Source organism: Trichechus manatus, unplaced genomic scaffold (assembly GCF_000243295.1).
Source record: "Trichechus manatus latirostris isolate Lorelei unplaced genomic scaffold, TriManLat1.0 scaffold00018, whole genome shotgun sequence".
Lineage (NCBI taxonomy): Eukaryota > Metazoa > Chordata > Mammalia > Sirenia > Trichechidae > Trichechus > Trichechus manatus.
In genome coordinates this window covers 3,755,730-3,770,841 of record NW_004443954.1, presented here as the reverse complement: position 1 = coordinate 3,770,841, position 15,112 = coordinate 3,755,730, and the positions used below count along the sequence as shown (strand labels likewise).

Genomic DNA, 15,112 nt, shown 5'->3' with positions numbered 1-15,112 from the left:
ACACCCATTCCTCACTTATCAACATGCTTAGGTTTCAAAGACCAGGTCGTTAATGCAAAAATGGAGGATGGCCACATCAGATCATAAAATGGGTCATTATATAATTGCCAGATTATATCATTCCATAACTGCCAAACCACTGGGAATCATGACCCAGCCAAGTTAACACATAACCTTAACCAACGCAGCCAGTGTTACTCTGGCCCCACACCTGGGCATTCGTTACTGCCAGACATAGGTCACTAATGGGCAAAATAGTCAGATAGCAGATTTTTTTTACTATTGTCGTAAATGTGAAATGTCGGATAATGAGATAGTCAGTAGGTGAGAAGTAGGTGTAATTAAGTTTTAAAATCTAAAATTTATAATTGTTTTAATGAGTTGAACTTTTTTGCCTATGCTATTGTATTTATTCTTAAATAAATTTAATTCATGGTCTTTATTTTTAAGAAGCTATAAATACGTTTTTCTCAATTTTTTTTTTTTTTTTTTTAGTTTGTATTAAGTGTTCTTTGAGGCTTTTTGGTGCTTCTTATAAAGGTTTTAAATTTTCATATAAATAAATATTTAATTTCTTTGTGATTCAGAAGTTCCTCTTTCCTCCAGAGAACTGATAACCAATTTTTCCTATAGTTTTTCTATTGCTGGATTTTAAAAAATATTTACCTCAATCCACAGGAAATAGTTTATATGCACTGAAAATTTAAACTTAGTTTTCCCAAAATGATTAGCAATTTTCTAGTAGGATTACATACTAAAAAATCTTTCCCCTATTAGTCCAAAGGACTAATGGACCACAACTACCACGGCCTCCACTAGACTGAGTCCAGTACAACTAGATGGTGCCCAGCTACCACCAATGACTGATCTGACCGGGATCACAACAGAGGTACCAGACAGAGCTGGAGAAAAATGGGGAACAAAATTCTAACTCACAGAAAAAGACCAGACTTACTGGTCTGACAGAGACTGGAGGAACCTCGAGAGTATGGTCCCCGTACACCCTTTTAGCTTAGTAATGAAGTCACTCCTGAGGTTCACACTTTAGCCAAAGATTAGACAGGCCCTTAAAACAAAACAAGACTAACGGGGCACAATAGCCCAGGGACAAGGACTAGAAGACAGGAGGGGACAGGAAAGCTGGTAATAGGGAACCTAAGGTTGAGAAAGGAGAGTGTTGACATGTTGTGGGGTTGTTAACCAGTGTCATAAAATAGTGTATGTACTGCTTAATGAGAAACTAGTTTGTTCTGTTAACCTTCATCTAAAGCACAAAAAAAAAAAATCTTTCCCCTTCTCAGTGAAATGTGATCCCTTATTTACCATACACTCAAATCTTATGTAGAACAAAGACTGTTGTTATTGGCTGCCGTGGGGTCGGTAAGAGTAATTCTATTCAATAATCTATTTTTGCATTAATATGTTTTAGTGTCTGGTAGATTAATTCTCCTTTATTACCCTTTATAATTCAAAATTTGCTTTTTTCATGTTATTTTTTTTCAAACCAAGTTTTCAAGCACCCACCCTCCCACAATTCCACTAAATTTTTACTAATATTAAAGCTTTAATTTATAAAGATCATGCATTTTTTTATAATACTCATTTCTCATCAAAATATGTGTTTTCATCGCTCTTAATAAAGTGTTATCATTTTCTTCTTATAGATCAACTGTGTGTCTCAAGATTATTCCAAATTTTCAGATTTCTGTGGCTCTCAGGAATGGCATTTTCTTTTCACTGTATTTTCTAACTTGTAACTGCTGGTATAGTGTTACTGCATTGACTCTGGTCTTTTATCCCAACACTTCAGAGAACTCTTATAATTCAAAAAATTTTTAATTCACTCAGTTTAAATGAGGTTACAGAAGGTTTCACATTGGATGGAAGATAAAGGGGAAAGGCCATATTCCTATTAATTAGTTTTGCCAATTTTAATTTCTTATTACGATAAAAAAGGGAAATGACAAATACTTGTATATATACAAAGTCACATGGTGTGGCTTTTGTTAACTCCTTTCTAAGAGTACATTACGTAGAATATAAAATTTTTGTCTTTAATTTCAAATATCTCTTTGGGAAAGTAGTGCAGCCATTTTAGAAATTATGTCACCAGCTCTAAATTATAAAGCTACCATCACCCTCCAAACAAGAACAGACATTTAAAATTACTCAGAGCATTGTATTCATAAAGCTACCATCAGCAGAAACTCAAATTCTTTAAGGGTTAACTATTAAAATAAAAAGAGCTTTCTTGAAGGGCCACCTCTAACTCAATGGGATCTTTTCCTTGCTCTGTGAACAGTACCAGAAGTAAATGAGTCACAAGGCATTAAAACTGTCACTTCAAATAACAAGTTTCCCAATAGTTAGTTCTATTTTGAGCTACAGATTATTAAGGATTTATTTTTAATAACACAATGATTATCTCTGAATATTAAAGCAGTTTCAGATTTTATCTGTAAAATGGCTATCATTTGTTTGCCCTGTTAAAAATCCAGTGTAATTTATCCATAAAACATTTAAATATTTTCAAGAATCTTCTCCACATTAAGAAAACATAACACCAATTATACCTTCACTTCTTTTTCCCAAGTCTTAGCAAACAGAAATATAATCTTTCAAATCAAAATGTTAAAGTTATCATTTCAAATTAAAACTGCTTACCATGATACCACCACTTTGTTTTCTTTGGATTCTTGTTACATGTTCGAACATAAAAAGAATTATCTGGTGGTCGTCTCTGAAAAAAATCAAAAAGAGTTTAAATAGATAAATTAAGAAGTTGTAAAGTAGAAAGAATAAGGAGGGAGGTAGTTTTAATAAAAGCTTAAGGAAAATTATTAGAGAATACATTTGAAAACAATATAAAAGCTGATGACATAACAGAAAGAGTAAAAACTACAATATATTCCAGGAAATGTACAGACTCTTAAAACCTAAATTGTTCCACTATACGGGGTATGATTTGATTGGGTTCCAGTGAAATCACTAGAGAACAGCTATCAACCAAAAGTGGCAGCATCGAGTTGTAAAAAATTTTGTTTTCATTTATCTTGCTCCTTCTGAGAAATAATTTAATAATTACTTTTATAAACTAATTAAAACAGAAAAATATACCTAACTAGGTTTGTCTGAGAAACTATAGCAACTTATAAACCTCTATAAAGGATTATTTTATAATGAGATAGTGTGCTTAAGAACAACCAAAGGATTCAGTTTCCAAACAATACAGAAGAGGAAAGGAGGAGAAATACATACACTGGCATTTCTGCAATTCATATCCTTGACTAACATAAATGAAAGACACATGGTAGCAGCTCTGCAAGGGAGCTACATCAGATACAATGTCATCAACAACACTGAACACAAATCCTGGAAGACAATTTTTCCAAAAAAGTGACCAGAACACAAGAAATATGTAACTCTTTACAAAGATTTGGGCAACATGTAAAATTTATGTTAAAGTTACTGAGGGCAGGTTTGTAGATAATATCTAATAGATATTAGACACAGTCTTCTTTTTGTCTCTTTTCAGGACCATTCTGACCAATAACTTGATTATTCTTATCCTTAAATATTTTTTAGTGTCTAGTCATCTTTTCAGACTTAATCAACTCTGTTTAGCCAAGCTAATGAAGGTGAGAAACTGGGAGCTTTCCTGTACCTGAGACTAACCCAAAAGCAGTGAATGTGGTAAGATATTACTTAAGGAAGGTCCGACCAGAAACTAATGGTAAGGAAGACTACCGAAGTAGCAGGCAGTCCACTTGGCACTTCTAAAAATCATGTAAAAAAAAACTATCATCTTAGTTGATTCTCATAATGTCCTTGTAAGTTAATATTAGTAATTTAATTTAATAAAAGAGAACATAACAGAACAAGAGATTAAAACAACTACTCTAAGATTAACTTGTTGATACAATTTGAGAAAGAAGCCCTGGTGGCACAATGGTTAGGCACTCAGCTGTTAACCAAAAGGTTGGTGGTTCAAACCCACTCAGCGGCTCCACGAGAGAAAGATCTGGCAATCTGCTCCCATAAAGATTATAGCCTTGAAAACCCTATGGGGCAGTTCTACTCTGTCACGTGGGATTACTCTGAGTTGAAAATCAACTCGATGGCACCTAACGACTACAACAATTTGAAAAAATTCCTGAAAAATTAATATTATGAAAGTAGATGCCTATTTCGAAGAATAGAAAGATGATCCTCTCTGTTACTTGTCCTGCAAAGTCATAATCTGTGGTCAAGAGGAATAAATTGCTACTACTATAGCAAGTAATTTCATAAACTCATTTTGTTTATATATGGATTAGAACCCAAGAACCATTGGAAAACAGCCATCAAAACATAAACATTTAAGAAAGAAAATATGCTTCATTCGATTTTCTTAAATCAAGACTATAACCAAACTGGTAAGTGATCAGAGGTATACGGTTCTTAAAAGAATAAAGTTGTTTCAGGCATGGAATACAAGCTGGAAAAACTGGACAAGTTTATTATAAGGGTACTGAGAACAAAGGGTTAACTGCTGAAACGCTTCTTGTATCAACATCAGAAGTATCTTTAATGACTGATACGCTGAATTTAAATGTCTTCACCTTAGAAAGTCACTCCTCATTGTGAAGAAGCAAAATGGAGTGAAAGAGTTACAACTAAGTCCAAGTCCCCAAATTCCATAGTAAAAAATAAAGTTCATATTCAAAGACAGTCAACTCTTAAAGTGAAACCCACAGAACCACGTCCACCACAGAATAAAATCTGCCTGCTTTAACAGTACAACGTTAGGTGAACATTTAAAGGCCTTCTTAAAGCTTAGTTAGAGCTAGAACCCTTAACATCTAAGAAAGTCTCCTCTCCATTTTTATAACCTAGCACAGCACACAGTAGGTACCTAATTTTTAACCCTATTTCACAGATCTAATCTGCCAGAATTCTGACTTTCAGAGAGTATTATCATGGTTAAACATATAATAATTCTATTAAGAATATAGCTTACCAATAATTTAAATGGAATGATTAGTCTTATACTAAGTATGCAAGAACCACCAGTAGCAGACAACTAGAATGTGAGTGGAATGATGAGGGTTACAGAAGGATGAGGATGTACAGAACATAGTTCTCCAGCTTTTAATAGTAAATCATTACACTTAAATGTAAACAGAAGCCAATAATCACAAGGCACATGCAAGAGCTATGTGCAGACTTCACTGGAGTTCATCTCTAATAACTTCTCTTATTAAATCCTATTGTTACATTCTCACCTTTCTGCAGTCATTAGACATAGCAGGAATACAGAAACCCTTGTAAACACAAACAGCTCTGCCCTACACCTAAAAGTTTAAAACCTACATGTGTGTTGGGCGAAGTGAGAGAAGACACTGAAGCAGCAAATAAATACAATTTAACCCAGCATTTGCCATGCTTATTGGAACAAATCTTTTTTAAACCTAACACCAAGAAACCTCTATGAAACAAAAGTCCCAAGAAACCACTTTGGGAAGCAGCAGCTCAGAGTGTTTCAGATCCTAGATAACCTACCATTTTAAAATGAACTACTATCTTAAATGTTCTCTAAGTACTAATTTAATATAAAAGTGTCAATCTGATCAATTTGAAGAAAAGGGAAAAAAATGCTTTAAAGAAAAAAAAAAGACAATTCCCTAATTCCTAAGGTAAATACGTTACTCCTTTAAATAGCATACAAAAGGCAGCCCTCATAGTGGGCTGTGGGGTCCATGGTCTTTGGGAACATCTAGCTCAATTGGTATAACATAGTTTATAATGAAAATGTTCTACATTCTACTTTGGTGAGTAGTGTCTGGGGTCTTTAAAGCCTGTGAACAGCCATCTAAGATACTCCACTGGTGTCACCCTGGCTGGATCAAGGGAGAATGAAGAAAACCAAAGACACAAGGGAAAAATTAGTCCAAAGGACTAATGGATTACAAGTACCACAGCCTTCCTGAGACTGAGTCCAGAGAACTAGATGGTGCCTGGCTACCACCACCAACTGCCCAGACAGGGATCATAATAAAGGGTCCCAAACAGAGCTGGAGAAAAACGTAGCACAAAATTTTAACTCAAAACGAAAAAAAAAAGACCAGAGTTACTGGTCTGTCAGAGACTGAAGAAATCCCAAAAGTTGACCCCCAAACACCCTTTTAGCTCAGTAATTAAGTCACTCCTGAGGTTCACCCTTCAGCCAAAGATTAGGCAGGCCCATAAGACAAAATGAGGCTAAATGGGCACACCAGCCCAGGGGCAAGGACGAGAAGGCAGGAGGGGACAGGAAAGCTGGTAATCAGAAAATGTCAAAAAGGGGAGTATTGACATGTCATGGAGTTGGCAACCAATGTCACAAAACATGTGTGTTAACTGTTTTATGAGAAGCTAGTCTGCTCTGTAAACCTTCATCTAAAGGACAATAAAAAATAAAAAATAAAATTTTTTTTTAATTTAACAAAAAAGTGCAATTTGAAAAAAATATTACTAATTAAAAAAAAAAAGAAAGCAAGCCCTCACAGAGAAAAGAGAATTTAAAATGTAGAAATACCTGAATATTATGCCACACTAACCCTCAAGTTAAGTAAAGTAACAACGATTGTGAGGATGGTGCAGGACCAGGCAGTGTTTCATTCTGCTGTACACAGGGTCGCTATGAGTCGGAACCGACTCCACGGCATCGAACACCAACAACCCTCCAGCAGGAAGAACACAGGACCAGAAATGCACAAAGAGAACTCAGACGACTTTCAGAGGTATTCTAAATTTACATAACTCATGTGATTTCTGGTCTTCCCCCCGCCCCACCACACACAGAATCTGTGGAGTAGTAAAGGAAAACAGAAGAAAGAGTCCTTAAAATTCTGCTCCTAAACCGGCCCTCCTCCTTCAACCTAATCATTACCATAGGAAAGCTCTGGTTCCTGGGTGATCCCCTAAGAGCAGCTGATTGAGTGGGAGCCAGCCAAGGGAAGAAGGGAGCTATGATGCTTGTTCCTTGAGCCTTCCACTGTGAAATCTAGAAACCAGAGTATCTTGTACACTTCTGCCCTGTGTATCCTTATGGAGATAAAATTCAGATTTAAGAACATCTGCACAAATACCCTGTTTAAGAAACATAAAACAGTAAGACTGACTTCTAGCCCACGTAACATTTAAATCTTCTATTTAGAATGAAAGATTATCAAAATAATTTTCCAAATTATTACTAAATACAACATCCTCTATCATTTTACAATAAAAACAATAAGTCTTTCCTTCAAATAAAATTAATTATACATTAAAATAGTTTATCTACCTAAACTGAAAGAAAAACTGTTACCTGGAGTAATTCTGAAAAGTCCTACCTTTTCTTTGCAGCTGGACAGCATGCTAATAATGCTAAGACAGACTGACTGGACTGAGAGCGCTGGGGACCAGTCTTCTGTGAGAATGGATAAACAGATATGACCATTGCTATAAACATGAGGATGAACGGGAATATTTTCACCAGTAAACATGACCTAAGAAAGAATAACATTCCATTAACACTCAAATATTCTAGATTACAAAAAACTTAAATATTCTCCACATATAAGTATTGATTTTTAAGAGCAAAAACAAACACAGAGCTAGGAACAATGTAAACAACTCTTCGTTGTTTTTTTCCTCATTAACTCAGTAAGTATTGGTTTTGCTATATAAATAACCAAGGGGGGGGGGGGGGGGGGGCGGGGGGGGGGGGGGGGGGGGGGCTGCCGGAATATCTATTTCATATTTCAGCTATTTTAGACAAATTACCTTTAAAATTTTCTAAATTACTATGTAGTTTCAGACTAGTGAGCAACAACTACATTTACATGAATGTTTTTTCAAATTCTACTCAGCGCTGTCTGCATATAAAAATCAAATACAGTAAAATTCCAAACGAAAGTATTCCATCTTGAGACAGCATGAATTACAAGTGATAGGAATACACCTACCACCTGTGACAACGCTAGCATATAAGGCGTGCTATGCAAAAGGACACAACTGCTGTATATTCCACCTCCTCTGAACTCATACGTCCATGATGATGAGCACAACATCAGTATTTATTAATCAGCAAATAACTATGTGCCTCGATGGAAAAAACAAAGATTGAATAAGTCTCCCAATTACTCACTGTTTTGCTCTTTCCTTTTGCTTAATTTTTCTAATACTGTTTTCCCCTTCTCTATCTTGCCTCAGCACGGTTTTATAAGGCAATAAAACTATTATTTCCTTCCTTTGCCCTAATAATTCAAATATTCCAACAGCAGTGTTTCCTAAACATATTTATGTAAGCATCTAATAGGTAGAGTAAATTCATGTATCCTCAGGAATCTGTAATGCATAACCCAAGGTAGGTCAAAGCAAGCATTTAGTCTTATATTCAAGAATTTATACATACATGCTACTCCATAATACTAAACTGTTTACTTTGATATAAAAATTTTATTTGACTTAACCCACCCATCTTTAAATAAAGTTTATTTAAATAATAATAAAGTAAGATGCACCATATTTAGTCTGTGGTTCAGTAGTAATTTCTAATTCCTAAGCTGGCCATAAAATAAATCACCTGAAGATCTGGCTAAAAATACAAACTCAAGGGCCTCAGTTTCACAGATTCTAATTCAGTAGGTATGATGAAGTTTTTATAAAGCTCATCAGATGTAAGTCAGTGGTTCCCAAACCAGACTTACAAACCGCCTCACACCCAACAAACATAGCAAAGTATCAGTAAAGAGAAAAATTCTACCTTAAGTTATGATAAAATTGATGAAATATGTATTACTCTAGAAATACCTTTTTTTCCTTTACAGAGCAGAAAAGAAAGCAAGTGAAATAAGGATGGTCAGAGTAACGTATGTCACAGCTGAATATGGGATGTTGTGGGAAATTATCACAAGGTAGGTTTTTGTTTTTAAATACCTAGCTACAAAATTTTAATACAATTTTACAAATATTTACATTTTAACAAGGTAATCTTTCACACAAGAGGGGGTCTTCTAATATTTCAAATATATTATTAACATACGGGACCTCATCGTGTTGGTTGAAGCTAATACAAGACAGCAAAAGGAATTTTCTTTTGTCAAAGGAATGGCTATACACTTGCATTTTTTATTTTCTTTAAATTTTGGCCATCCACCCCCCACCTCCCAACACACACAAATAAAGTTGAAAAGTGTAAGTATAAAGGAAATATAAAGCCACTAGTTCTTCTCAATTGCAGAAGACCACCTGAAACGAGTTTGGCTTTGGCATGGCTGTGTTCTAAGCATTCTACTTATCTCTAATTATATAAGTGTTGTTGTTGTTAGGTGCTGTCCAGTAGATTCCACTCACAGCGACCCCATGTGACAGAGCAGAAACAGATTAGAACTGCCCAACTGGGTTTTCTTGTCATTTTACAGGAGAAGATCACAGGTCTTTCTCTCCTGCAGTGCCACCGGGTGGGTCTGAACTGCCAATCTTTCAGTTAACCTCCGAGTGCTTAACTTTTGCCCTCTTAATCACTTTGCTAAAATGATACATTAAGAAGCATGACATTTTCCTTTGTATTGTAAACTCAAGGAAAGGAATTATGTGAACCACTTGTAATGAAGATGGCACCTAAGGTGCTGTTATGCAAAAGGCAATGACTGCTTAAAGGGCCTTACAGTTCCACACTTAAAATCGATCCACAATTATTTTTAATTAAATTTTCTTTTTTATAAATATGAATTATAGTTTATTACATCATACGCATTTGATACTCCCACAATGTGTTGCAGATGTCTACAACAGGAGTTTATAAATGTCACAGAATATGGATTTACTCTGGGCTATTCATTTTGCCACAAAAAGTCATTAGACCAATGGGATCTATTTTGTTAAGCTGCTTTTAGGAAGAACACAAGCAACGTCTGAGAGCTTATTCCCTGGCCATGATGGTTTTTTAAAGGATGTTTTCCCTCAACGAGATCTCTTTATCAAGAAGTCAAGTAGAATAGTGCTCTGAAGGTGCCAAACAATGAAGAACGGCCAATCATCTTCTTTGACAAAAAGAAATCAGGGTATTAGCACCCAGCAAGGAAAATACACAGACCAACCAAAGACAAAGGTTATCCCAACATGCTTTGACTAGCCAATTTGCTGAGCAGAAGGAAAGCAGCATTATTCTTAGCAGAAAATGGTTATGAACTAAATCACCTGCCCTGTGAGCCAAGAAGTACGCATGAACCGAAAAGGAAATCAGGAGACAAGAGAAAGAAAAGCCTTGAATGGCCAACAGCAGAAGACACCTAGAGCAGAAGCAGCAGATATCCCATAAGCAGAGAAGAGAGCCAGAAGACAAAAACAGCTTTGCAATCCAAAGGGACAGAAATAAAAATAAATCAGATCTCAATAACCCTCAAAGCAGGGGCTTTTTACGCATGCTGCGTGCAGGGCAAATGTAGCCAGCCCAAACTCAGCAACCAAAACCAGGAATTTCGTTAGTTGCACGTATCATAGGCCCTCTAGGGCCTAACCTGCCACATACAGAATTTTAGAAGTTTGTCTAAACATAGAAAAGCTGAGTTTACATGCCAGAGATGAATACCTGAAATAAAAGAAAAAAATGTTTTTCAACAGTTTATTCATGTAAAAGGCTGGAAAGCACAGTTGCCACAGTTTTGGAGTAAATTCTGCTATTATGTTTCTCTACGGGATGTGATGCAGACAGTCATCAAGGCTGAATTTCTTCAAGCTCATGCTCTTATCGATCCTCATTTAGTTAATAATCAGTACAAGCCAAAGGAGAAAATGGAGACTTTCGTTATTTTAATGCAGTTACGTTAGTTCTGAAAACATGAGATTAAGCTATTTCCAAAGTGATACATAACAAGGCAACTCAATACAATGAATCTGAAGCCACAGGGAATGAGAATTTTGCTCAATTACTCAGATTCAAACTAGTCATATAAACAGTTAATGACTGGAGACTGCACACATTCCCCACTGCATAAACCACACTGAGTCAAACAGAAGTATACATTTTGAAGAACAAGCTATTTGATGGAATTTGATGGAAGTTCTAATTTTAGAAAAAGATCTTAGACCTAACACATGTGAATCATGTTTGAAATTCTATCTCTGTACTAGCAGCCCTCAGGATATCTCTCAATTTCAAACATCTATCAGTGTGGTTCTTTTTCAAGAGCAGGGGAGAGATAAGAGAGAACTAATGCTCAGGATTTCTCATAATTTTGAAGGTATATATGCATATCCCATATCCAACCTAAAATTTTAAGCAGGCCAACCTCTGGGTTGGATCAATTCAGTACTGTGAATCCAGTCTTTACTAAATCTCTGTAATGTTCGTAAGAACAAAATAAAGGGTGGAGATTAGGTAACTGCTTCTAACATGAAATTCATGGTACTGATACATGAAGATTTTCAAACATCAAGCCCAATACTGAAAAACCGTATAATACTGAGGTCTTATCACAAGGAAGGCTACGTTCAGACTATGTTCAAACTAACGGTCTGGAGACAGTTAGAAAGTCAGACACTGTAGAATGGTGTCCAGACAGGTCAGAACACAGGTGAATACTTAATATGTGCACAAGGAGCAATACAAAGCAGACTGGAACTGTAAAAGCCAATCTACACTGTGGACAACAAGGTTTCTCCCTAGATCACACGAGAAAATGTTCTCTGCGTGAAATTTTCAGATTACAATAAAGGACACCTATAAAAACTGAACACACACATAGAGACTTTACTGTTGTAAAGATATGAATCGGATATTTAATTATGTTTAATATAGAACATACGTAGTCTAGCATAAATGGTAAATACTTGACAGAAGTGACTGGGAGTTGGTATTTTAGCATAGTTTTCAATTCAGTTCTCCCCTCAGTCCTCTAATATGTATCAACAGCATCAATACTAAGTTTTCCCTGGTACTCCGTAACTACCACTACCATGCAAAAAATTCCTGGATACAATGCAACGAGACACGGATTCCGTTGGATAGTAACCGTTCTCTCCCCTTATACTCTGTGTTATTCTGGCCTACCAGTCTTCTTTATCTCCCATTTCCCCCCTAAGGCTTTAATGAATTGACTTCACTGTTCACTACCTCCTCATCAGGTGTCCTAGATGCTAGACAGTTTAAGGCAATAAAAATTGTTACTCAAGATTTTGAAAGCTTGACCACCACATGAAATGCCCCCCGCTCCCCCAAGAAAACACCAAACCTATTGCCATCAAGCTGATTCTGACTCATAGCAACCCTGTAAGGGCAGAGTAGAACGGCCCCGTAGGGTTTGCAAGGCTGTAAATCCTTATGGAAGCAGATTGCCACATCTTTCTCCCATGGAACAGCTGGTAGGTTCAAACTGCTGACCTTTCAGGTAGCAGCCAAGCACTTTACCCACTGCACTACCTGGGTTCCTACCACATGAAAGGGCAGGGACAATTGGCTCCAAAATATCCTTCCACTCTCATTTCCTACTATATAGTCTTCCACATATCTACACTTAAACTACAACAGCATATGCTCACAAACCTCAGAAGAGGCCACGTCTTTTCATGCCTTGCCTCACTTTTCACACGAACTCTTCTTGTCCTTTAAGGCCCAGTTCAAACAGGTTTTTCTTCACCCCCTTATTCCAATCTATGTGAATCGCGGCTTTGCCTTCTTGCTCCTAAAGCATATAATCCGTACTGTCCTTCCAGATGCTCAGGCCAAGAATCGTGAACTCTTCTTTGACATCCTCTCCTTCATTCAAATTCCACATTCGACCAGTCAGCAAATCCTGCTGACTGGACCCAAAAATTAGGTCCAGAACATGGCCACCTTCCATAACCTCCACTCCTACCCTTCTGATGCAAGCCGCCACCATCATCTCTCACTTGGATTACTCCAATAGCCTATCTGGTCTTCCTGGACCCTTGTTGCCCCAGTGGGCTATTTGCCACATAGCAGTCAAACCGTTACTTTTAAGTAGGATCACGTTATTCCTCTGCTTAAAACCTCCCACAAAGGCTTCCCATCTCACTCAGAATACAAATCCAAGTTTCTACAATGGGCTATAAATGCTCTATACAATCTGTGATGTACTATCCGGTCCCAAGTATCTCACTGACCTACACCCTACACTCCCTCTTGCTTATACACCCCTCCAGGGACCACACTGCATGCTCCAGATTCAGGGCCTCTGCATTGTTTTTACCTGCTCTTCTCCCAGACAGATGCACGGCACACTCCCTCACCTCTTTCAGATCTCTGCTCAAATGTCACCTTTTCAATGAACCCTTCACTGACCATTCAATCCGATACTGCAACAAGCCTATCCCCCATCCCCACTCTACTTTTTTTCACCATCTTCCATACTATATATATTTTACTTGCTTGTCTCCCACTGCAAGAATGCAAACTCCACATAAATACAAAATTTGTTTTGCCATTTTGTGCACCACTGAATCGCTAGCACCTGTAACAGTGTCTGTTCTGTTATGAACTCAATAAAGACAGAATAATGTGTCTACCTGTCCAAGCATTAAACAGATGATAAACTCTTTAATGGTAAGCTTAATGCTTTTCAAATCCCCGTACTCTCTCCCATCTCTCTAGCACATGGAACAGTATCTGGCACACAGTGCATGCTCAATACATGTTAAAGTAACCAACCATTTACCTGCATCCAGGCCACAAAAAATAGAATATAGAGAGAAAAACACTTTATGTTCTGCAGAGCTAGCAGTAAGTGCACATTAGTGGAAACCACTGATGAAAACGTGCCTCATCTCTGCCCCAATGTTAACAGAGAAAGTTTCTATTTTGTTGTTGTTTTTCCTTTTAAAACAAATGACTGAGCCAAACATCACTTTTGGGGTAGGATTTTTCACTCTAAAGTGAGATAAAAGGTGAGAAACTCATCATAACTGGCAGGGAACAAAACACGTCCAACTATAAAGGTATGTATGGTCTTACAGATCTCATTTACAGGGACAGGAGAAATAATTTTCCAGTGAGAATGGTCTAGAATATTCTAGGGATATTTCCCAAATTCTCCTCTTATAAGTAGTGGTAAATTCAGTACTGCTTATTACATAAGAAGACGAAAGACTAATTCATCTACCAAGTGCCAGTGCTGCAGGGTATCATCATTTATTTGGTCAATGGGGAGCTGGAGTGGTTCCAACCACTTCTCCAGAGCAATGGACCTCTGGAAAGCTTCAGTTACTAGAAAAATACTAAATAAAATTTATATACACATCAAGCATTGATTGTTGAACCCATTATAATTATTTTATAATCATACAAATTCTGTGATTAATAAAAGAAATTAAAAGTATAACTGGACTCAAAGTAGCTGTCATTTTCTCCATCAACAGGTATTAGAAAATACAAGTTCTATGAGATGGGGGAAATTACAAAATTATTTAATGTTAATAAGGAATCCTCACATTTCAAAAGATTGGGAACTACTTCTCTAGAGCTTTCAAAGGCATCATTTAACATATAATCTTTCATTTTCAGAAAGAAAATGATTGCATGGATAAACAGCTATTTTTCTCATGCTGATACTCACACCTAACTGACAGTATGGCATAAGAGAGAGAAATAAGTTGGGTTTGAACCTTGACTATTCTGCTAACAATTAAACCATGAATAAGACACTCATTTCTCCAAGCTTCAATTTCTTCATTAATAAAACAAGGTTGAATTTACCTGTTTTAACCACTCCATGGAGCCCTGGTGGCGCAGTGGTTAAGAGGTTGGCTGCTAACCAAAAGATAAGCAGTTCAAATCCACCAGCCGCTCCTTGGAAACCCTATGAGCCACTTCTATTCTGTCCTATAAGGTCACTATGACTTGGAATTGACTTCATGTCAACGGGTTTGATTTTTTTTTTAACCACTTCATTATAAGAACTGTTACAAGATTAAATCAGAATGGAAGTTAACTGATGAAAGTATGATACAAATATTCCTATACATTAGAATGCATGGAGGTAATAGATGGCTGAAATGGTTAAGTTCAGATTTAACCATAAAGGGCCTTCAACACCAAGCTAAAGATTTTTTAAACTTAACTCCACAGGAAATAGAGAACACTTAAGAGATT

At 36.7% G+C, this 15,112-nt stretch overlaps 1 protein-coding gene across 1 annotated transcript in view; it reads right to left on the bottom strand.

Moving 5' to 3' along the window:
* Nucleotides 1-15,112, bottom strand: part of UBE2W (ubiquitin conjugating enzyme E2 W) — a 65,769-nt gene that overhangs the window by 11,737 nt on the left and 38,920 nt on the right. The window contains 2 exon segments of the mRNA XM_004372522.3: nucleotides 2,665-2,740; nucleotides 7,353-7,508. Of these exon segments, the coding sequence (XP_004372579.2) occupies nucleotides 2,665-2,740; nucleotides 7,353-7,508 (232 nt within the window).